General features: G+C 42.3%; 2 protein-coding genes across 2 annotated transcripts in view; both read right to left on the reverse strand.

Annotated features, from left to right (window-relative positions):
• LOC149289510 (tetraspanin-33-like) overlaps positions 1 to 8,671 on the reverse strand; it is a 32,235-nt gene extending 23,564 nt beyond the window's left edge. Inside the window, exons 1-2 of the mRNA XM_089490557.1 lie at positions 8,615 to 8,671; positions 5,838 to 5,895 (exon numbers count right to left, since the gene is read on the reverse strand). Of these exons, the coding sequence (XP_089346683.1) occupies positions 5,838 to 5,895; positions 8,615 to 8,671 (115 nt within the window). The remainder of the gene's footprint in view (positions 1 to 5,837; positions 5,896 to 8,614) is intronic.
• Positions 8,672 to 10,824: 2,153 nt separating this feature from the next.
• On the reverse strand, positions 10,825 to 22,416 carry TMEM38A (transmembrane protein 38A). The gene is made up of 6 exons (XM_089490612.1): positions 22,293 to 22,416; positions 13,144 to 13,300; positions 12,794 to 12,978; positions 11,951 to 12,038; positions 11,725 to 11,842; positions 10,825 to 11,040 (listed from the first exon to the last, which is right to left on the reverse strand). The coding sequence occupies exons 1-6, from the start codon at positions 22,414 to 22,416 to the stop codon at positions 10,825 to 10,827; spliced, it is 888 nt and encodes a 295-aa protein (XP_089346738.1).
• Between the last annotated feature and the right edge of the window lie 3,484 nt (positions 22,417 to 25,900).

Genomic DNA, 25,900 nt, shown 5'->3' on the forward strand with positions numbered 1-25,900 from the left:
AACTCTCCAAGCCCCGCCCCCAGCTGATGACGCGGAGCTGTGAGTGCAGCGTGATCTCCACTGAGGCATAGAGAGAGGGAGGGGGCGTGGCATGTGTGCGTGCTCCTCCTCCCTATTCTGGAGGGGCGGCATGGGGAGCAGCAGACCCCGAGTGCCCGCCGGACGCAGGCACCGAAGATTGGGCACCGGGGAATGTAAATGGCGAGTACCCGCTATCCGCGGGTACTCGGGAGAATGGCTCCGCTGCGGTTCGGGACGGGAACGTCCCGGATCGTGACAGTCTCCCCCCCTAAAGAGAGACCTCCGTGCTCTCAAGGGACCTGGTTTGTGAGGATGAAGGGAATGAAAGTCCTGTACCAATTCATCGGCATGTACTTCCCTGGCATCCTGCCAAGAATTTTCATTCACTTCGTATCCATTCCATTTTATGAGGTACTGGAGACGACCCCTGTATCTTCTGGAGTCCATAATCTGCTCAACCTCATATTCATCAGATTCGTCGACGACGATGGGAGCAGGAGGTTCCGGGTGTCTACCTGGAAAAGGATTCTCAATCCATGGTTTCACAAGGGATACGTGGATGAATCCGCATAGAAGGAGGGAGCGTTAGTTCAACTGCCACGGGAGAGATGATTCGTAGGATTGTGTAGGGACCCACGAACCTGGGTCCTAGTTTTCTGGAGGGACAACTTAATTTGAGGTGATTAGTGGATAACCATACCTTGTCCCCAGGTTTGTATGCAGGTGTGACACTACAGTGTCTATCCGACTGGAATTTGTAACGTTGTTGAGATTTGATAAGGGTGGTACGTAAGTCCCGATAAATATTAGTCATCCTCGAGATCTGATCGGTTACAGCAGGAACAGCACTGGAGATGGGGGAGCCAGGAAGCATGGAAGGGTGGAAGCCATAGTTAGAAAAGAAGGGGGACATCTGTATCGAGGAATGAATATGGTTATTAGAGGCAAATTCTGCCAGTGGTAAGAGTTGATACCAGTCGTCTTGTAGGTGAGACGTGAAGCAACGGAGATATTGTTCTAAAGTTTGGTTCGTTCGTTCTGTCTGTCCGTTGCTCTGAGGGTGAAATGAAGTAGATAAAAAACGCTGTATGTGTATTTCCTCGCAAAAAGCCTTCCAGACTCGTGACGTGAACTGTGTTCCTCGATCAGAAACAATATTTTCAGGTAGACCATGAAGACGAAAAATTTCTTTCACAAAAAAGGTAGCTGTTTCTTCAGATGTGGGTAATTGTCTTGCAGGAATAAAATGACCCATCTTCGAAAATCTGTCGACGACCACCATAAGAGTGGTGTGTTGGTTAGATTCAGGTAAGTCCGTGATAAAATCCATGGAAATGTCGGACCATGGCCGCACCGGTACTGGCAGAGGACACAAAAAAACTGCAGGCTTATGGTGAGAACCCTTGGAACGAGCACATATATTGCAGGATCGTATAAACTTAAAAACGTCTTCCTTGAGATCAGGCCACCAGAAGGTTCTTTGAATTAGGTCAATAGTCTGTGTGATGCCCCCGTGTCCAGCAGGGGTATCGTGAAAATGTTGCAATATCATAAGACGTATTTCAGGAGGAGTGTAAATTGCATCTTTGTGATAGTACAACCCTCCTCGGCACTGTAGTTGAGGGAAATCAGATGGATTTAGGTGGGAGGAGAGAGAACGAAGTTCATCCCATAGAGAACGTGTAAGCGTTAGAAAATGTCCTGATTGTAATACAGTGTTCTCATCATGGGAGGGTAATGTGGGTCTCTCGAACATACGGGATAACGAATCAGCCTTCGTATTACGGGAACCTGGTCTATATGTAATGTGTAACTGGAAGCGGGAGAAGAACAAAGACCATCTGGCAAGTCTGGGTTGCAGGCGTCTGGCAGTCTTAAAAAACTCCATGTTCTTATGATCCGTGTAAACAGTGATGGGATGAAGAGTACCCTCCAATAAATGTCGCCACTCCTCCAGTGCCAGTTTCAAAGCCAGCATCTCTCTCTCCCCTACCCCGTAGTTTCTTTCCGCAGGGTTAAGTGTACGAGAGAAGAATCCGACTGGGTGAAGTTGGTTGTCTGACTCATCTCTTTGGGAGAGGATTGCTCCTATCGCAGAATCAGACGCATCTACCTCGAGTACATATGGTCGTTGTGGTACCGGAAGAATCAATATGGGTGCCGAAGTGAATCTCTCCTTTAGAAACTCAAATGCTCTTTGTGCAGATTCAGTCCAGACGAACCTCCTTTTGATGGACGTGAGTGATGTGATTGGTTGAATTACTTTAGAGAAGTTTCTGATGAACTTTCTGTAGAAATTAGCGAAACCCACAAATCTTTGAACTCCTCTCCTGTCTGTAGGAGGGGGCCATTGAAGGAGCGTGGTTATCTTTTTTGGATCCATCTCGACCCTTGTAGGAGACAAAATAAAACCTAAAAATTCCACTGATTGAGTCTCGAAAACGCATTTCTCAAGTTTGGCATATAATCGGTTCTCTCTGAGACGCATCAATACCTTGGATACATGTTCTCGATGGGCCGGTAAAGATTCTGAGTAAATTAAAATATCATCCAGGTAGATAACGACAAATTGATCCAACATGTCTCTGAATACATCGTTCATAAAATGTTGGAAGGTAGCAGGAGCATTACATAATCCAAAAGGCATCACCAAATACTCAAAGTGACCATATCGTGATCTAAACGCAGTCTTCCACTCGTGTCCCTCCTTAATCCTGACCAGGTTGTAGGCTCCTCGTAAATCGATTTTGGTAAACACAGAGGCAGAGCGAACGCGTTCCATAAGTTCCTATATTAGAGGTAAAGGGTAACGGTTCTTGATGGTTATATTGTTGATCTCGCGATAGTCCACGCAGGGGCGAAGGCCACCATCTTTTTTAACAACAAAGAAAATACCCGCTCCGGCAGGTGATGTAGAGGGTCTTATAAATCCCTTGGCCAGATTCTCGTCGATATAGTTCTTGAGCGTAACTAGTTCCGGTTCAGACATTGGATAGATGCGACCAAAAGGAATAGGAGCACCGGAGAACAATTCTATCGGACAATCATACTCCCTATGGGGAGGTAGTTCATTAGCTCCTTTTTTCTCAAACACATCAGAAAATCTTGAGTATTGAGGTGGTATCTTAGGTATAGGCAGTGAACTAAAGTCATGAGCCACATTAAGAGACAAAGAGGGTTGATTGTGTTGTGAGCATTTATTAGACGTGAACCGTACAGCACCGGTCTCCCAGTTGATAACAGGATTATGAGTCCTTAACCAGGGTAGACCCAATATGACTGGAAAAACAGGAGAAGGCACCACATCAAATATAATCTCCTCCATATGATTAGGACTAATACGCATACATAAAGGTACAGTCTCTTTAGTAATATGACCAGTCTTTAAAGGGCTTCCGTCTACCAATTGAAGAAAAATAGGTGACGTCTTCTCCCTGGTGGTCATTCCCAGGCGTTGTATGAGGTCAGCATCCAAAACATTACTGCTGGCACCAGAATCAATCATGGCCAAAAGGTTGATGGGGTCGTCTTTCCACTGTAAAGATATTGAAAGGGATAAGTGATTGGAGAAGTGTAAGAATGCTCCCTTGTTAGTTTGCATAAACTGAGGGTTCTGCTTACCCTTAGGGGAACGTGTCTTGGTTCCGCATTCATTGGCGTAGTGACCTTTACCTCCGCAGTACAGGCATAAGTCCAGGCTTCGGCGACACTCCTTCTCAGCCATTGATAGAGGTCCCCTGATGAGGCCCAATTGCATTGGTTCCTCCCCATTGTCCTTAGGGGTTACCTTGACTGTCTGCCGTATGGACGACCAATTTGAGAAGGAGGTGGTTTGTCTTTCGGCCTTTCTTTCCCGTAGCCTACGGTCAATTTGAATGGCTAAGTTAGCAAACTCATCCAGAGAATTGGGTATATTGGTGCGGGCCAGTTCATCCCTAATAGTCTCTGCCAATCCTAACCGAAATTGATCATGCAGTGCAGGTTCGTTCCAGGATGTCTCCATAGATATACTCCTCCACAGGTCTTTTACCTTGTTTAAGTGCCCGTAGGGTGCTGGTAGCGGAAGTAGACCGGAAGGGATCCTCGTAGAGAGCGTCCATAGCTTGGCTATAGTAGGTGGTGAGCCCAAAGTTGAGGTTCATCTGACAATAGTGCAATAACCGTATGGATCTTTATATAGTCCGATGAGTAAGTACGTGGTCTTAGATTAAACATAATTTGGCAAGACATCATAAAAGTAGTGTATTTCTTACGGTCACCGGAGAAACGTTCAGGCATAGGAATTTGAGGTTCAGGTGCAAATGCTCCTTGCAGAATCATGGATTCAGGTGCCATAGAAGGAGCCGAGAAAGGATCGCCTTGAGCGTTAGAGCTGCCTTGCCTCTGGTGCATCTCCTGGCGTATATCTGAAGCTGTCCTGCTTGAACATCTTGCAGTGACTGATTAAACACGGCCATTTGCTGGGTAAGTGCGGCCACAGTCTCAGCCAAACCTGCGGATTCCATAATGGCTCGGTTGTTATGTAATGTTTCTGTTGGTAAATGCAGGTAAGGAATCCAGTATGCAGGAAAGGTAGCAACAGGAACGGTTCGGACAGAGTCCAAAGAATAGTTGAGCAAGCCGGGTCAGGAATGGAGAAGGTAACGTAGTCAGGAGTAAGGCAATGGTTCAGCAACAGGAGGATCCTCAGACAAGCCGGGTCAGGAGTGGAGAAATCAGAGTAAACAGGAACAAGCCGAGTCAGCAACGAGAGGGTAATCAGACAAGCCGGGTCAGGAGTGGAGATATCAGAGTAGCCAGGAACAAACCAAATCAGGAGTAAACGCAATATGCAGCAGGGAACAGCTCAGCTGGGAACAACAACCGAGCACTGAATGAGTGTCAGTGCTCAGGTTTTAAACTTGCCGCCTCTCCAAGCCCCGCCCCCAGCTGTTCGGGACGAAAACCTCCCGGATCGCGACACTTCTCTTGCTCCGCCCAGGAACAAGGCGGAGTCATGGGAATTGACGTCACATCACGTGACTCAGTTTTGTTCCTGGGCGGAAGAAAAGAAGAGACACTGTAAGGGAGCAGCGAGAAGGCAGCCTTGCTGGACTGCGCGGGATTACCGGGACCCGCAGGTACAGTGCCTGACCGCCCGCTCCCACCCGCAGCACCAGCAAGACCGCCCGCGCCCGCAGGACCCACCTCCCAATGCAGTCCTCTAGTGCACACATACACTCACTGGGTGTGTGTTCGTGTGAGTGCCCCTCCCAAGGTCAGGCTCTAGATCCACCCCTGGCTCAGCAGGGAAGCTGTGCGCACCACGACAGAGCAGTTAGACTGAGGCCTTGCGCTCCCACCACAGGACCTCAGCAAGGTAAGTAATGAGGCGAAAGAGGAGAGATAGTAAGAAAGATAGTGTATAATCTGGGCAAGTCCTATGTGTGCAATATGAGTTCAAGGGCTGGCCTTTGGGGTTTGTGACCTGTGATCTATGCCTGCAATGTAGGGGCCATCAACACGGGGGGGGGGCAGGTCAAGTGTATAATGGGTGGTATACAAGAGACGGAGCCAAAAGAGCGGGAAAATTAGGTTTTGCTTAGAGTGACAAAAATCCTTGTACCTGTTGTTGTCTTAATGTAAGACAAATATGTAACATTAGGGAGGACACTCCTTTCAATTTTTCTGTGGGTTTATGATATATGTAATAAATGTGAATATGGAGTTTAGAGTGTGTACAAGTGTTGCTTAGGCTTGGTGTGTGGTGTGGTTAATGAATGAGCATGCACTGACCTTGTGTGAGCCTGTTTTAACATCTCAGAGTGTATACTTACTTGTCTCATTGCAAAGTTTAGCATACATTCCCACTGAAATCATCAATCCACTAGCCACCTGTATAGAAAGAATGGGGTAACATTTGATTAATGTTTTAAGGATGTAAGACTTTTTTTGATAGTGCCTATTATACTCCAAGTAATGTTTGACTCGTGATCTGTGTACATATTCAGAGTAAATCTATATATTCTTAACTACATTCAGAGGTCTGTTCAGTGTTATTGTGGTTATTTGAGACATTTCTGTACCCAGTGGCGACTCTAGAAACAATAAATAGGGGGGCACACAAGATACCACAGTCAAACTGGGGGGGCAGTCATAATTTCTAAAAGTAATGTGCTATGGAATTATACTTTTGTTATTGGGCTAAAATAATACTTGATCATTCAACATGGGAAGCCTGAAGCCACAATTGAGTGCGACTAATCCTTGAAATAAATATTATAACACAATAAATAACTTTTCCACTAAATGATTTCAGGGCCTTGAACGTTTTGTCCCCTGAAGTCACTACAACTTCAGGAGGGCATTTTATCTCTGGATAAATATAAATTAAATAATTACTACTGTAAATTAAGTGCCAGGAAACAGATGACCAAACACACACACCAACACAGGCTCTGTCACACCAACACCCAGACACACACACCAGGACAGGATCTGCCACACCGACAACCAAACACACACACCAGGACAGGCTCTGCCACACCGACAACCAAACACACACACACCAGGACAGGCTCTGCCACACAGACACCCACACACATCAGGACAGGCTCTGCCACACCCACATCCAAACACACACACACACACACCAGGATAGGCTCTGACCCACTGACACCCAAACACACACCCTAGTACAGGCTCTGCCACACTGGCAACTGAACACACACACACCAAGACAGGCTCTACCACACCAGCACCCAAACACACACCAGGACAGGCTCTGCCACACCAACACCTATATACACACACCCAAGAACAGGCTCTGCTACACTGATAACCAAAAAAAACACAAACAGCAGGACACAATCTACGTCACAGACGTCTATATCAGGATGGATTTTTCACACTGCATTGTCGTTTATACCTCCCTTAGTGTTTTTGCCCCTTGTGTATGGATGCCCCTGCTGCCCATATATATTAATATTAGCCCCAGTTGCCGATAGCAGGTATAGATCAACACATTAACACACAAACCAAGCTTTGCATGTATAGATCAACTGAAATTCACTTGTGATCTCAGCACTGAAGGTATATATCAAATAAACAGAATCAGACATACAAATCCTGTACAAATCCTACAAATTTGTAGGTATACAATAGTATATGAAACGTAGCATTGCAGGTATAGATCAAATAAATACATGGAAACAGCATTGCAGGTATTAATCAAAGTCCCATCATGCCTAGGTTCCAGCACTTACACATCCAACCAGTAAATGCTGGAACCTAGGCATGATGGGACTGTGATTGCTGTTAGCAATCACACTCCTATCATTCCAAGTCAGCCAGTACATGCTGGTACAGGGTGGCTGTAAGTGATGTGCAGACCCCATACTGCTGGCAGCATCAATACACAAGGGGGCAGCTAGCTAGGTTTCAGCATGTACTGGCTGACTTGGCATGATAGGAGTGTGATTGCTAACAGCAATCACAGTCCCATCATGCCTAGGTTCCATCACTTACACATCCATGCTATCACACACACTCATTCATTCATATACTCATTCATTCACAGATTAATTTCCTCAATCACGCATACTCATTCAAACACCCTCCCCACCCCCTTACCTGCACTGCAGCTCCTCGATGCCGCTCACAGACTTCAGCAGAGGGCGCGGCCTCCCTCTCCGTTCTCTGGTACTGCACAGAGGAAGCAGGACTGGAGCAGAGTCATATGATGTCACGTGAACTCTGCTAGGTTCCGCTTCCTCTATGCAGTACAGAAGACGCTCCCACAGGTAAGTAGCAGGGCTCGAGGTGCGGCCCGTGTAAGATCGGTTGCCCTGGCTGCCGATCTTACGCGGGCCGCACCCTCTCTCTCCTCCGCATTAGGGGGGCAACAGGGGGGGGCAAGGATTAACCTAGGGGGGGCAATTGCCCCCCTGTAGCGACGCCACTGCATGTACCCTTAGTAGTAGTGTTGTTTTACAGAGCTGTTCCATATGTCCTCCAAGTTGCCCTGAGTATAGACTTCATAATTGCTGTTGTGTTCTTGATCAAGGGGAAAATTCAGTGAATCTGATCAGTCCTAAAATTTCCCCTTGCCCTTCAAATACTGCATGTTTAGTTCAGGGATTGTGTCCACACCAGTGTTTGTGGTAGTCGTTGTTGAAAATGGGGCACCTAGTTAAATGTCCGGCACACCTTGGTCCAGTTGCGTGATTCCAGACAGTGATTATTGTAACATTTTAAGTAAAAAGTTTAAGCAAATAAAAATAAAAGAGGAACAGTTAGGATCGTATTATGCTGATATGGCAACAAAGCTAATTCACATGATAAAAAGTATTTACCTGTTAAGTTAACCATACTCTATTTAATACAAGTAACTATTTCCTTAATCACTCTTTCATTGTAATAGAATTTGGCACCATCACACTCACAATATATCTTTCTAGTTTCTAGCAGTTTCACATTTACTATTTACAAGAGGTATTCTCTCCCTCTTCGCAATAATCTATTCAGTGTTAACTATGCCATAATCACCACTTTTAATAATACAGCTGCACAATGTGTCCTGCAGTAGTGATATAAAAAAATAATGGAAACTCACCCAAAACAGATAACACGAAACAAAAAGAGAATACTTCACAATCTGGTTGGTCCTCATTTTATATTTGTTTACAAAGGGGCTTTCTTTGGAGCCCAGAAGTCTTTCCTAGCCCTGCAATGAGGTAGTAGGAAGATGAGATGTATGTGAGGAGAAGGGAGGAGTGAGTCAAATAACAAACATGTAAGATCATGTCAAATGTACTTTCCTTTCATTTCCACATGACATGCCCTCCTCTGGAATTACAGAATAGGGTAGATAATACAGAACTCTTGTGAGGGTTGCCTGCATTTTATGGATGGAGTATATGTATACACCAATAAAGTATGCGATCCAGTCCAATCAACTTAATTCCTTTAGTTTAGTAGCTTTCAGTTTGTCTTATTTGCTCCAACCCATGGGGCTTTTTTGATTTTCAGGTTGGGGCTACACACTAATGCTTTTTATGTGTTAACTGTAATTCCACATATGACCAATAGGGTGTAACAACAACTTTACAGAGAATGTATACCTTGACTGGATCCTTGTATGTTCCTGTATGGGCTCTCCCTTTGGTGAACCTGTGTTGAACAGAGTTGGCAGAGCACACTAAGCATTCTGCCTGTCTAATGTTTGGTGCACTATATCACTTTGAAACTTGGATGGACTGGATAGAAGGGTGCCAGCCCCACCTCCCCGCTCCAACTGCTAAATGTTTTCCAAAGCTTGTGCACCTCCAGTGGTTCACAATCAGGTCTTGGCCAGTGCATTTAATGGCAAAGAGGCTATGTGTGTGTGTATAGTATTTGTCATAGTGCCCATGTTTGCTTCAAATGTAAATCTAGCACAAAGTATTATTTATTAATTTTAATTATTACTCATTTACTCTGAAATAAATGCTGAGACAGCAATTTAGTTCATTATGTTCCATGTTTTTTTTCATAACTTAAATTAAAAAACTCTCAAACAATGAAAATGGAGATATATAATGTGGTTAAGTAATTACTGTCGTTAATCAACAGTTGGTAAGACTGGAAAGCCTAAAATGCAGCAGTGATGCTATCCATTAATATCTGCACCTATTCAGACAGGGAAAGGTGTGACGGAATTTTCCGTCACTGGGGCTTTTGGAGGGGACTGATGGCTAGCCTCCTGCCTGCTGACAATGGGCCCTGACATTGGACGGGGTTCTGTTCTTGGGGAAGTGGATACATCAGACAGGGAGAGGATTTCAAGGTTAAACGACAAACTGACTAAAAAATATACACAATCAATCATCAGAACATAAATTACAGTGAACCATTCAACTGAAGAATTCCTGTTTTGTTGCCTGAGGCTTATATTGCTGTGATACTCTCAGTGAACATGACTAACATAATGTGAATAATCCCCAGTGGGTGTACTTTTTTCTCTACATTGTTTTCTCAAGGAAAATTCCTATTCAGAGCTAGATGAAGTAAAGCTGTTTGAAATTTTGACCCATGGGTCCAACAAAGATAACATAAAAATAACACACAAGTGAAAATGTAATATATCAGCATCTTAATTTTATTCTTTGTTTTCTTATTCAAGTAGTAATTTTTTGATAGAATTCTGAAATATTGGGAAAAAATAACTCTTTATGCACATGTGAGCACTAAATCTCCACTACCATGCAAAGAAGGTATTTTTAAATAAATACATTTTTTAAATAAAAATCAATAAATTATAGCCTATTATTTTTATAAGTTAAAGATATAGTATGTTAATATGTTACCAAATAAGTATGCATTTCATGTATGATTGGAGAATTTTGTTTTAAATAGCCAACTGATAATCCTTTTTACAGCTGATCAGTCTTATTGCTGGAAGGGATTCATCAGTGATTTTTTTTTATTATAAAACCCTGAGATACTGTTGTCCATTGGGTAGAAATCTCAGAAAGATTTGTAGTATTGAATAACGTTTTGCTTCAATGACTAACACAATCATTAAATTTGACATCAAGAGATATTAAAATATTCTCCGGATAAAAACTGAGGCAGATTAGTGACAATTATAGAAAACCAAACATCGATGGGTCTCTAGAACAAGGGTATCCCCTTAGTTCAGGGGTTATATCATGAGTTCTGTTCTGATGACATCTGTTTCCATATGAGTTGGATTAAAAAGACATTGAAATCGTGGGAATTGTCTGTTTTAACACTGATGTATTGAATTTGATTTTTTGATGGATTTGTGGTGACCGCCATTCCTTACTCTGCTTTCTTCACTTTTCTTTTGCGAGTTCCCTCACTCAGGTCTTCCTTTGACTTTACAGCAGAGTGGGAAGAGTCATGGTCATCATGGTGATGATGGTGATCACCATGATCGTCATGTTTACTGCTTGGAGTTCCGAACAGGAAAGGGCAAATGAAGGCCTCCAGAGGATCAAAGGGAGAGCTGTGAGAGTGAGTGGCTGTCATAAAGATCTGAACAAAGCAAGGAAGATAACAGATTTTAGGTCAGCCTCACTAAATTATTTCTTACCTAACCAACCGTTAAATGGTCCCCATCCAGAACAAAACATTTTCTGATTGAACCAATGTATATTAATGAATACGATGCTAGCCTTATGTGAGAGTTGTACATTGTACTGTATATGTGATAGGTTAGAGGACTTAATGTTCCTGGTACTAAATAGGTGAATGGATTGATCAGATAAATTCAGTTAGGCAGTGATGGACCAAATTAAAGACATATCCTGAAGGAATAATATGAGTTTTTTTTGCCATACAAAATCTGAATTTGCTGTTATCCCTAACTTCTAGGGACAATGTAGTACATAACTATATAATGGCAACTGTCCCTAGAAAAGCAGAAATGTTTTTCACTACCACAAAGACCATAGGCAGATGGACTCACTGTAGTTACATTTGATAATTTGGTTTATTAAAAGCAGAGGTTGAGCCCTTTTGTGAAACTATGGTGTCATTTACTGGCATTCTAACTTGCTCCATAGGAATGCACATCTCTGGTCCTTTGTGACCAGGCACCTTGCAAACAGCCTCCTTTCTTCTGACTATCATTAGGTAAACCCCCATTTAGAGGACAATCCTTGAGCAGAACATTGCCAGGTTTATTAAGTGCACCTTGCTTAGTGCATTAAAACATACCTTACAAGCAGCCATGAAGATTGTGAAGAAAAAGATGAGGTTGGCTTTAGAGATCGGCAGCCAGTGGGACTGCTGCAGGGTGAACAGGATAGCTCCATACAGACTGGCCTTGGTTGGACTGTAGGGAAGACAGGCACGTAAAAACAGTATTTAGACACACATGGATTTGTTAATGCTGTTACCTGGCAGAGATACAAAAAGTGAGTGTAATAGTTTGCACACTTACAATGACATATGTAGGATCTCATTTGTTTCTGGCTTCCAGACACCACGCAGAAGTTGTTCCAGGTTAGACATCAGAGCAACTCCAGAACCTGGATGAAAACACATGCGGAAACATCTTGGTAAATAAACTAAATTTTGTTTACTTTTATTCTGCAAGTGGGATTTATATGTCCTTGGTTATAGCTAGAAGGCCTATTAAGATTAATATCATGCCTGAAATAAAGTATACATACATAACAGGCACAACAGTTCTTTAGATACTCTCACCTCTGCCTCGTGTAACTGTCATCAAATTGAGACTTATGTGACAAAGCTATACCAGCTTATTTATACCAGCTAGAAAAATACATATTCTATAAACTTTTTAGAAGCCAAGATGTCTGGGGTTTGAAGACTTCACAGGCCATACAGTGCAACGACTGGCACAAAATTAAAGATTGTACCCTCCCGATGGTGGGCCTGGAGGGGTGGCAAACATTCATGTCTAAGATGCAGTTTTCTTATACTACCAACAAATTTAGATGGTTTATGAGTACTAGATTTAAACAAATTTTACCAGGCTATGACCTACTATGAATATTGGAGGGTCCCATTGAGGCATAGACGCCAGCAACAGATTCAACACTGGAAGGTTCCCACCCTACTGTGGAGCACATGCTGGGAGTGTTGCATTGGGCACTCTGAGAGGGAAAGGTTTCTACTTACCCCTTACCCCTACTCCATATGATTGAAAATTCAGACTGATTTTACATCCTATTGTTGTCTTGAACATCTCTTCCAGAGAGGGGTGGAATAAAAATAGATGTATAGAATCCTATGGACTCTTGATAGCCTTATAGCTTACCTTTTACCCATCCAACCAGTACCATGATAACATATCCGTGGTGGTAATGGTGATGAGCATGATGGATTCCTACAGCAATCTTGCGAACCCGGACAACTTCTTTCATACCAACAAAGATAAGTTTCACAGGCAAGAAACTGACACACTTGTAAAAAAGATTCAGGGGGCAGAAAAACACCAGATACCTATATTAGGGACACAAACAGAATTATGTTTAAATGTTTAAAATAAAAACAAACCACATACTATCTTTAAATGTTCTATGGAAAACCACACACACTCCTAATATAGTAATGTAAGAGCCTAAACCACATTTGTAGTAGCAAATAATTGAAATATGTGTTCTTTACCAAATGGAAGATGCCAAGACTATATTGGCATTATTGCTGAAGTAGTGAATAGGGGACTCGCCCAGGAGGACATCTGCAAGAATGTAGCTTCCAAAGCAGTAGAGCATTGCACAGAGCCATGAGGCCACTGGGTTGCGACGGGAAAGCTCTACAGCACCTGTAGTGGATATAGAGAGAAATCTCAGCTTAAAATCCTGAAAGAATGGATGGCATCAGAAAAAAGAAAGTAGAAGGTCTCTACAGTCTCTAAGTTCCAGTTACTAACGAGTAAGTATTAAATATATAAGAATTCCTTCTTCTTCAACCCAGAACCCCAAGCATCAACTTTGATGCAAAGGACTATGTATAGCTGATTTAATATTGAATAAGTACCTGTGAGTAACTGGTTCTTTTTTATTGATATATTTATTAAAGGCTTTTCACATATACATATCACATATGGAGTATTGTATATGAGACCTAATTGCTGTGGAAGGCTCTCCCTTTGGCTTATTTTGCACTAAGTGCGTCATTTTCAGTAAGTAGGACTACATTAGAGATACTAAATCCATATAAATATAAACAGCGCAGGCTAGGTGATTTTTTGTTCTTTTCACTACCCTAAACCAACTAATGAGAAATATGTTTTATTCAATGTAATTCTTGTGTCATAAACCACATGTTAACAGAGCTAGAAAAATAAACACAATTGTACAGGTCCAAAATTACACTAGGCTGTGAGACATATATATATATATATGTGTGTATATATATATATATATATATATATATATATATATGTACAGCGCTACGGAATTTGGCGCTATATAAAACAATAAATAATAAATAATAATATATTACTGAGTGATATTGCTTCCGCCGACATTTACAGCATTGAAATGTAACGTTGAGAACGTTGAGAAACAATAAAGGGTATATTTACATCCCCAAGAATCATAGCTGCTCTGAAATATTTGACTTACCTGTTGTAAAGAATATGAAGCATGCCCAACTGAATTAGCAAAATACAGCAGAATTATGTTCATGGTAAATTATGTAAGATACACAGTTCATAATAGTGTCCACTGATTCATAAGTAATTCACTATTAAGAAATTGCTTCAGCATGAAATACATTGCTGTATACATTAATGCAGGTTAGCACTGACAAAGCCTGGTTTTACCATAATCAGCCATGTGATATTTTGATGACTTTTCCTGCACAATCGCCACACTTGAGCTGATTCTTTGTGGCACTGATATGAAGTCTTCCTACTTAGACCTTCATTAGTCAGAAAGTCTGACTGTGTGATTAGCAATGAGCCACTGTATTGTTTATCACAGGCAGTTTGATAAGGAGTCAGAGTGTTTGTCTAGTAGATTGGACCAAGATACAAGAGGCATAGAACATTCAAATGATTAATACGCAGCTACCAGAAAACATTGCTATACAAAAACTAGTACTGTTTAAAAAAAGAAAACACAATATTTTTGAAAACACTTTTTTGATTTTAAACTGATACTAGTTATACAAATATTAGTGTTCCCCCATCAAGAATTCCATCTATAATATGTTGTGTACTTGCTTAGTATTACTGCATTGGCTCGAATATAGGCCGCACTTTTTTCCCCCACTTTAAGTCTTTAAAGTGGGGGTGCGGCCTATATTCGGGGTCTAGTGCCCGACGCCCGGGACATGCAGTTCCGGGCGTCGGGCAGGCAGCAGGGTTAGGATAAAAATCCCCCGCAGCGGTGCAGGGGACCTGTATCCTACTCTCTGATACGCTCAGACAGCCTCCCCTGCCAGCACTTCCCACGGGGGGAGTGCCGGCACGGGAGATTGTCCAAGCGCATCGCGCAGACGTTCACCGGCAGCGGCGATGCGCGTAAACAGCCTCCGCTGCCGGCACGTCTGCACGATGTGCTTTAACAATCTCCCTTGCCGGGAATTCCCACGGGGGGAGTCCCGGCAAAGGAGATTTTTAATGCACATCTTGCAGACGTGCCGGCAGCGGACGTTGTTTCTGCTCGCATCGCTGCTGCCGGTGAACGTCTGCGTGAACAATCTTCCTTGCCGGTACTTCCCACGGCGGAAGTGCCGGCACCGGAAGTTGAATACGTGTTGTGTCCCCCCCAAGACCCCGTGGAGTCTGCACCGGTAAGTCTGGTGGGGGGGACATCTTGGGGACAGAGTGGCAGCATATCTCGGGGGGGTACATCTTCGGGACAGAGTGGCAGCATATCTCCGGGGGGGGGACTTTTTTCATCATTTTAGGGTGGGGCCTATATGCGAGTGCGGCCTATATCCGAGCCAATACGGTATATATATATCATTGTAAATATAAGTGAAGGGACTCTGGGGAGGATAGCTGACCCTTCAGCACGGTTTTATTTATAGATGACGGGCCAGTAAAGGAGCAAAGGCTTTGACAGCTGCTACCAACTATCATAGCCTGTGACGTGAAGGTACTGGGAACAGGGATCACACATGTTAATGGGTTCTCATTTAAATAGGCAGTCAAATCTTTTTTTAATAGGGCTTGGTTCTGTTACTATGTATTACTGTGTTAGTTATTTTGTACCATAGCCCTGATAAAAAAATGTAACAGATGCTGGGCCAGCTTTAGGAAGTTATTGGGATAGCAATTATATATTGATTTGCAAAGGTTAAATTGTAGCATTTTTGTTTTCACCCTCTTCTTTTCATTTGTATGTGTATTAGTGTGTGACTGTCTAGTCTATGTTTAATTATGCGTTACTTCCTTTAATCCATTTATCACATTTGAATATTCAATGTAGTTGTGGGAAGGAATTAATGTCTTAATTTGTTTCCTGTTGTATGTCAACCCCTCTTCTAGCAATGTGGCTATATAAACCATGTCCAGTCCCAATAAAGAGTGTGTTACTTTGCATTCTGACTGGTGTGTCGTGACTGGTAGTACAGTTCTTTGGGAGCCTTTCTTTCAGCACACATCTTTAAGCCATCTTTCATTATGATGACAACAGCTAGTGACCCTCTGGTCTACTTTTTATTGTCAAGACTATTAATATTAATATTCAGCTTACCTCTAGTCAGTGAATAAATGTGTCCATACCCATCTGATGTTGTGTGTTGTGGGGGGCAGGTTGGGACGCAAGAGGCTGACATTGATGTGTGCGGTGGGGGTGAGTTGGGAGACAGGAGGCTGGCAACGTGCAGTAGGGCCAGAGGTTTGGTAATGGTGTGTACAGTGGGATTTGGAGGCTGACATTGTTATTTGAGGTGGAGCCAGATTGGGAAGCTAGATATATAGTGTGTAGTGGAGTCAGGTTGGGGGCAGGAGGCTGGTGATGCTGTGTGCAAGGGAGGGTTGCCACCTTTTGGTCTGAGGTGAGCAGAAAAAGCCAAATGGCCCCATGATGCCTCCCAGTTGGTAACATACACACTGGCACACATTGTACACATGCTCACATTAACACACACTCATGCTACAAACATACTTATACTCAAACACACATTTAAAGGAAAAAAAGATTAGAGGCTGGAGAAAAGAGAGAGAAGAAACACCAGAGTCAGCAAGTGTAAAAGGGTATAAAACAACCTTGGTCTTTAAAGGGTTAAAATGAAAATGAGGGCTGAGTTGCTCCTGCATACTAAACAAATTCATAAGAACATACTGTATTTGCTCGATTATAAGACAAGGTTTTTTCAGAGAAAATGCTCTAAAAAAATACCCTTTGTCTTATACTCGAGGTCATCTTATAATCAGACCTCAAATAGAGGTTTGACTACAAGACTAAGATCCAGATCCCCCACAGCTCTACAGGGAACCTGGATCCTCCTCTCTGGTAACCTCCGCTGCTGCTGGCACTTCCTCTGGGGATTCTATGATGGGCTCTGGCATCACATGACCTTCCAGTGCTCCACCACAGAAGCCCCGGCGGAAGTGCCTGCAGCAGCAGAGGTTGTCTGTGCGCATCCCGCAGCCTGTGAACGTTTGCAGGATGTGCATAGACAACCTCCGCTGCTGCCGGCAACTCCACTGGGGCTTCTATGACAGAGCACCGGCGTGACATGGCCTTCGGGTGCTCAGTGATAGAAGCCCCGGCGGAAGTACCGGCCAGCAGCAGCGGAGGTTGTCTGCACGCATCGCACAGACCTCCACTGGCTGCCCCCACTAGATACCAGGGAGTCTGAAGCATGGGGGACAATTCTTCTTAGAAAAACCATTTATTTTGTGTGGAATTTTTTTTTTTCCTTTAGATTTATTAGAATTTTAAAGTTAACCCCTTTGAGTGCCAGGGGTTGGGGCACATTTTTTTTAGTGGATGACGAGGGCAATTTTCACACTATAATTAGATTTAGGTGACACAATTTACACTTTTCCTAGGAAAACATATAATGTATACACACATGACCAAAAGTGTGTGGTTACCTGACTATCACACCTATATGAGCTTGTTGGACATACCATTCCAAAACCATGGTTAATATGGAGTTGCCCCCTCCATTGCAGCTCTCATGCAAAATGCTGGTTTAAAGGTTAACAAGACATCTTGCATGAACAAGAGAAAATATAGTTGTTTTTTTTAGGCCACATCTTGCCATAAGTGTTACCTGGAATCCTGGCCAGACCCCACCATAAAGTAAGTGGGGCAGGAAGAGGATCCAAGCAGGGCATCTTCAAAGGATGCCAGATGCCCTGTCCTGGGTGCCATATAATCCTACAGGGGATCAGGCACTGGGGTCATACAGGGGACACAGCACGCTGACAGTGTGACCTCCAAAAGGACATGAAACATAACAGGAGGGGTTTAAACAGCGCCTAAGAAATAACAATGGCTAGCTATCAAAGTAAATTGGGGGTATTTGGTACCTGTACGCATGTAACATGGGGGAAGCAATGGGCTGGCCTTTACCATTAACCCTTTTATGCCCACGTCCCCCTTAAATGTCATGGTGAGAGCCGATAAGACAGCGGTTAGTGGTTGCTGCTACTATTGTGTTTAAGGGGCTTTCATGACAGACACTAAAACAAATCCACCAAACACAGATTTGTGCATCAGACTTCTAGATAGTGAAGTATGATTCATCACTCCATAGAACACATTTCTACTGCTCCAGAGTCCAGTGGTGGTGTGATACCAAAGATTAACATTGTACATTGGGGATCTTTGGCTTGTGTGCAGCTGCCCAGCCATAGAAACCCATTTCATGAAGCTCCCGCCGCACAGTGCTTTTGCTGATGTTGCTTTCAGAGACAATTCAGAGAACTCCGTAGTCAGTGAGGCTACACAGTGTGCGCTTTAGCAAGTGTGGCCACACTGTGCGAGTGTGTGGTAATAATAACAACAGAAATTTCATGAACTCACTTGTGGCAAAGGTGCCATTTTTAAAGTCACTGAGCTTTTTAATACGACCCATTCTAGCGCCAGTGTTTGTCTATTGTGATGGCAAGCCTATGTGCTTGAATTTGTTTAAATAACTAGGAGGGGTGTCCACATACTTCATACTAGTCATATCTATATTTCAGTTAAAGTTAAGCTATCCATAGATAACCAGTTTTAGGTAAAGCATATACTTTATCACATAATATAATGGTATATCAACCCCACCCCTTCATTACTTCCCCATAAACTCCAAATCAAACACAAAAAGTAAACAGAAATTATCTTAAAAACTAGCAACCCTCTTAGTAAATGTATCCATTAGATGTGGCCCCATAATCATGCTAAAGAAACAAAATATAGATAGACAATTTGTATGTCCTCATTTATCATCTGTCTAGTTTAGGAGGATGGGCATTGGTCCATTTCTTTATAATTAAAATAAATATTGTTTTTATTGGGGGTGTCTAGAACAGCCATAAAACAGTGATCAGACTTTAATTATACTTCCTTACATATATGCAGCATTCTCTTCTGCTTCAAAAGAAGCCTAATATTTTACTGTAAATGCAAGGGTTTCCTCTTTAATTTAAGTCTCATCTCACACAAAACCACCGCTATTATCTGCCCCTTCTCACTATGTACCACTTCTCACTATGTATCCCCTCTCCCCTTCTCACTGCCTTTCCCCCTTTCTCACTATGTACCCCCTTCCCCACGTCTCAATATGTACCCGCTCCTCACTATCTACCCCTCCCCTACTTCTTATTATCCCTCTCACTATGTACTCCCATTTCACTATGCCCCTCTCCCCTTCTCACTATCTATCCCCTCTCCCCCTTTCTCACTATCTATCTCCTCTCCCCCCCTTCTCACTGCCTTCCCCCCTCTGCCCCTTCTCACTGTCTTCCCCCCTCTGCCCCTTCCCACTGTCTTCCCCCCTCTGCCCCTTCTCACTGCCTTCCCCCCTCTTCCCACTTCTCATTATCTACCACCTCTGCCCCTTCTCACTGCCCCCTCTCACTATCTACCCCCCATCTGCCCTTCTCACTATCTACCCCCTCTCCCTACGTCTCATTATCCTTACTTACCTTGTTGTCGGAGTCCTGCAGTAGGAGCGTGAGGCGCCGGAGTGTACGCTTCACAGCTGAGCTCCAGAATATGACGTCATATTCCGGCGCTCAGCATGAAACGTCGGCACCATGACTGAGATAGATGTCTCGCGTATGAGAGTGAGGGGCACCGAGCGGTTGCTGAAAACTTCATGAGCAACCGCTCGACGCCCCCGTGTCTCCTCCGCGTTAAATAAAGTAAAAAAAAGACGATGTTTCAATTCAAGTGCCGGGCAGGCGCCCCTGCGGCCGCACAGGTCGCACACCCCTAAGGCCTGCCCTGGTCTCACACAAAACCGCCGCTAGGAGCATGGGTCAGCTACAGAAATGTTTTCTAGAGAGGGTATCCTACAGTGTTGCCAGACATGACTAAGCACCATCTTTGGGCGTGAAATTCATAAGACATTCACCTATGGGGTGACTGATCCCTCACTGAGTAAAGCTAAATGCGGTGAATAAACTTAGCTATACAAAAATTACTTTGCCTCAAGTAATGAAGTATTAATTTTCTTTGGAGTTGCGGACCCAAATTCTGTGGTTTGATTTCAAAGTGTGGTTGGCTCCTAGGGTCCATTTTGCCAACCACTTACTAAAAATGTTGACACTGACAGGATTAAATGGGAAGGTTCACAGGGAAAACAATTCTCATTGAGCATAAAACCTAGTGCAGTATACAGTAAAATTAGTCATCATTTTGTTCCAATAAACTTATTTGATCTGCTGACCTGAATTATTTCTGGGAAGCACATGGGCACTAAATAGTACTACAAATGATATTTATAATGCCGCACATTGTTATAAAAGGTGGAACGGCACTGTTTGTAAAATACAATTATGTCTATCCAATCCCTTATCCAAGTTGACTGGAGCAAATACGGTAATATGGGGTCCCACTCATTATTAAGGGAGCTGACAGGGCTGGAAGGCTTGGTGACTACTATTTTTTGGAGAGCCTTTCTTTCCATGCACAAGCAAATATTTCTGTTTTGCATGACTTGCTAAGTATAACGACCTTCAGGAGATGAGAACAGTTGATTCCTTCTCGTCTAATATGTCACTCCTCTCTACCACCAATTCACATATCTATCTTCAATAGTTCTCACATTGCTGTGTGTTTTATTTATTATTTCATTGCACGTAATATACTCTTATTCTTTCTGTCACTATTTTTTAATATTTATTGTATCCCTGTATATGTTGATACAATGTTTTTTATTAACATATGCCTATTTCGGATACTGATGATACTGCACTATGCACTTTATTCCGTTTTTTCTCCTGATTGGCCTTAATTGCTTATGACTTTCTGATCCTTTATGAAGGAGAACTGATTTTGTTACACAAGCTTAGATGAGTTTAGAGTGGCTTATTGCACATCTTCAGTTTTCTATGTTGTATACTTTTCTTCTTGTAGTGGGCGCATTTTACTAGTTTATATAAGGGTAATATAAACAAGATTTTGTTCTCCTAATAAAGCATATTCATGTGTCAGATTTATGCTTTCAATTTGCTATCGAACAATGTGCTAATGGATAAAGCACACCATAATATGAAATTATAACACAAATATGTTTTGTTTACTATGCAGCAAAACACTTTGCTAGCTTCCTTTTGTTAACTTTTTTTTGATTGAAGCGTGCAAGCAATCATTTACTCTAGATGATTCCATCCAAAAAGCAGCACTATAGAACATGTGGGCTACTTATGGCAGTGCTACTAAGACATTTTCAAGAAAGGGAGTGTCACGGAAGCCTTCGTGCCATGGTCTCCTGGAGGGGACCGAGGGCCAGCCTCCTTCCTACAGACAATGGGCCCTGGTACAGAAGGCCAAGTTTCCCAAAGTACAAGAGACTCCAAAGACTGCGGAGCTTGGACAGATTTGGGGTTCCTGCATTTTGGGAGGGGGTTTATGGGTGTTTTACTCTCCATCTGGTCAGGACTTACAGGACAGAGACCTCTATGGCCAGTATTTGCACCTGGATCTGATATCCAGCAGGTTTCAGCCAGAAGTCAGGAAAACACCTGTGTTTACTATCCTCCCCACAGACTGCAATAGTGACCCCCTACTGGGCTAAGGTAGGCTGAGTGGAAATACTGAGCCGTGTGCAAAGGAGGACCTGATGGAGAACTTTGTGTGGCTTGCTGTGTCTGTTGTATGTAAATTGCCCCTTGTACTGTTTAAATACCCCTGTGTTAACAAATAAACTGAGTCCTGTTTTCACCTCAAGATGAGTGTTGTCTGATGCTTATGCCAGCGCAACTCTGGTGCAGCGACATCCCTCCTTTTCTCTGCATGGCTCTGAAGGGGTTAATTGTTGGTGTCCCCGCAGCAGGAAGCAACGTTTGGCGGGAGTACCCAGTCGGGGTACAGGGTGTCCCGTCACAGGGAGTGCTTTTGAATACCGCCGGACTTGAGAAACGGTTGGTTCATTGTTAGCATTTTTCTCAAAACAATTAATTCATTCATTAGTTACTGCAGACGATTCTGATATCCATAAAAGGACATAAGCAATCAAGGCGAATCAGGAGAAAATATGTCAAACCAGTACAAGAAGTTAACCTTTTATATGTGAGCTGCGAGTGTAGGTGTAATTTAGATGACTAAATTATATTATTATGGGTCATATATTTCTTGTGTCGTTCTAAAAGGGGCAGATCGGGTGGCTTATATTTTAACATGAGATGCACTCACCTGGCTCGTACTTCAAGTATAGGATAGAGATGATATAATAAGCCACATCAAACGCGGGGAAGACTGGCAGTTTGGCAAAGGAGGCAGTCAAGTCCTCTAGACTGAGGGCAGATAATAGGTCCATGCTGGTTGGAAGTCCCTCTTTGTTGGCTGCTGATAAATTGACAGCACACTGCAGAACAGATCTGTGCTGTATGGTTTTGGGAAGTGACTTGTATGGGATTCCCTGTCCCAACACCCAACTCCCCTACTGTAAAAATAAACCTTCTATTGTGGATGCTAAATTTAGCTGTCTGACTCTTGCACAGGCCACTCCTCCAGTGCTGGAAAGGAAGGCTGTTAGCTTTTGCAAATAGTGATCTGGGCAAGATGCAAACACAGAATCGGCTAAGATACACAGACTGTGACAGCCAATAACAATAACCTGTCACACTTAATCTTATACCTTCCTTATGTACAACATGAGGTGCTGCTTTGTTCTCATCATTCTATTGAAAATACGGCATTTAGCATGTAGTGCCTATCAATAATCATTAAGTCTTCACATCTGAAAAGGTATAACAAATGTTGTCTTAAATTTTATTACGGTAATTCATGTTATAACCACCCAAACGTATAATTGCATAACAATATTTATATATATACCATATGCACAGATTTTAGTGGTCTTAATTCACCCAGTGAGGTTTGTCCACTAAACAAGTGGAGCAATCTCACAAGAGTTGGACTAAAGTGCATAGCAAATTCACTATTGCCAACTCATGGTTAAACTCACGTAATATAACACTTTACTTGTATTGAGTTGGAATAAAGCAAGCAGCTTGTGGATTCATGCTATATGTGTTTCTTGTGGAAACAGCATATCAGGGATAGATCAACACATTAACACACAAACCCAGCTTTACAGGTATAGATCAATTGAAATTCCCATGTGAACTAAGCACTGATGGCATAGAATCAGACAAATAAATCCTGTATTTGCAGGTATACAATAATAATGTATGGAAACATAGCATTGTAGGTATAGATCAACAGAATACACAAACCCAGCAATGCATTGCATTGTATAGATCAACTAGAAATCACATGTAAACTCCGCATTGAGGGTATAGATCAAATAAACAACACATAGAAAGAACACTGCAGGTATTGATCAACTGAACAAGACATACAAACCCTGTATTTCCAGGTATATATAAATAATGTATGGAAACGCCATACATTCTCAAAAACTCAGCAATAAAGGAATAGATAAAACCACCTAAATTACAGGCATAGATCACAGGTTGTACACCCCCAAAGGTCAGCCCTGGTGTCCACACTGCCTACATAGAACCTGACCAGCACCCAGATAACACATATAAGACTTGCTATCTTTGTCCCCAAACAGTCCGTCCTTTCTCATCTTTGTCCCATAAACACTCTGCCTGCGTTATCTTGGTCCCCAAAAACAAGCATCCTGCTTGTGCCATCTTTGGCTTTCCACAAATCAATTATACATCTATGATACACACAAACACATTTACAGTCACTCACTAATTCACACTTTCATTCACATAATTCATTCACATAATTGTTTATTCTCTCTCACACAAATCATTTACACATATTCATTAATGCATTCTCACAAATTCATTGATTCTCTCCCTCATTCAGACAATTCATCCACACATTAATTCATACTCTCCCTCATTCAGGCAATTCATCCACACATTAGTTCATACTCCCTCATTCAGACAATTCATCCACACATTAATTAATTAATTCTCTCCCTCATTCACACAATTCATCCACACTAATTCATTTATTCTCTTTCTCTTTATTTATTTCAAAATTCTTACTACCCTCTTTCTCACTATCTACTTCTCCCTTCCTTTCTGACTATCTACCCCCTCTCCCTCCCTTCTCATAATCTACCCCCTCTCCCTCCCTTCTCATAATCTACTCTCCTCTCTCCCTCCCTTCTCATAATCTACCCATCCCTCCTTTATCATAATCTACCCCCCTCCCTTCTCATAATCTACCCTCTCTCCCTCCCTTCTCATGTCTACTCTTCAAAATGTCTCATTCTATTGAAACTAAACATTTATTTAATTAGAAAATACTTGCTGAAGTAGCTATTTTCATCAAATCTTTTTTGTTCTCAATATAGAAAGAGAAAATATCTGTTATATGATTTAAAGAAAACAAGATGGATCTGACTCCATTTTATGTTTGTGTGGGTGTAATGTGCTAACATGTAATAGACTTGCTTCCCAGCCTAAAATATCTGACAATACATATAGATATAGGCAGAAATCCAACCTACCCAAGCACTAACTATAGCACTGATATGGCAACAAACAATAACTAGAAGAATTAGGGGAATTGAATCCACTTCTTTTTTCACAATAACATAAAGGGGACTCACTGGTCCCAGAAGCAACAGGTGAGGATGTGGAACCAACATCAGACAACTTCTCTGAATCGCTAGCATGTCTGAACAAGATTTATAGCATGCTTGCAGATATATACTGTATAACAACATAAACTAACAACTGAAACTCATGACAAACATAAAAAAAAGATACCTGGGAGAATGCACATGATGGAAACCAAGATGTACGTGTTTGTGGAGCACTTTCACAAAGGAACACACACCATCAAAATAAGATCAAGATCTGCAAGACTGAAGCTGCCACAGCAATTTACACATCTTAAGAGGATATACAAGATTTGCCAAGCCTTTATCCAGGAATATTTTTCACTACTGTTTTTCACTCATCTTAACCAGCCCACCTTGAAGACATTTCAGACCTCTGGGAAAACTATCACACTCCGTGAAGGTTTATTGTCTCTGGAAATAAATGCAAATCTATTGTCCCTTTCCCAAAAAAGAAAGGAATGTGTCATGATATGAAATGGAATTACCACTAACATGACCACATCAACTGATGGCACCAAGCTCCTGAATACTTGGGACTTGATGATTTTGTGCAATACTTTTAAACATGCTTATGTAAAACTAGTACGAAAAATGGTGGGCGTTCCATCACTGTGATTTTGTGATACAGCTGTAATTTATTCTCAAACCACATTTAGTCACTGATGGGGCCTGAGCAGTTTATCACGAATTAGAATACTAACATTCATATAGCTTTGGCCAAAAGCCAATCTGTCCATTAGATAAAGTTGAGTATGCAAATTCAAACGTTGCTGCAATGTGCAAAGCCTCTCACTTGCGAGTGCAGTGCAAACTATCTTTTTAGGAGGAGAACGTTGTAGAGTTATAATACACAATATGACTAAAGTATGTGGACACCTGACCATCACACCTATACAAGCTTCTTGAACATTCTAAAAGCATAGGCATTAATATGGAGTTGGCTCCACTTTTCTGGGAAGGCTTACTACAATATTTTGGACTGTGTCTGATAATAAATCAAATAATGTCAAAGCTATTTAGAAATTCAACCCCTCCCCACTATATACATATTAGTAGCCCTCTTTTCGTGTATACCCTTGGAGAAGCCATGTCAAGCTCTATGAGCACAGGCCTTTGAAGATTATATTCCCAAAAGAGGCCTTCCTCTTATATACAGGAGGGCATTCTATTTGCCTGTTGTCTT

Source organism: Sceloporus occidentalis, unplaced genomic scaffold (genome assembly GCF_023333645.1).
Source record: "Sceloporus occidentalis isolate IW3139 unplaced genomic scaffold, rSceOcc1.0.p SCAF_45, whole genome shotgun sequence".
Taxonomy (NCBI): Eukaryota; Metazoa; Chordata; class Lepidosauria; order Squamata; family Phrynosomatidae; genus Sceloporus; species Sceloporus occidentalis.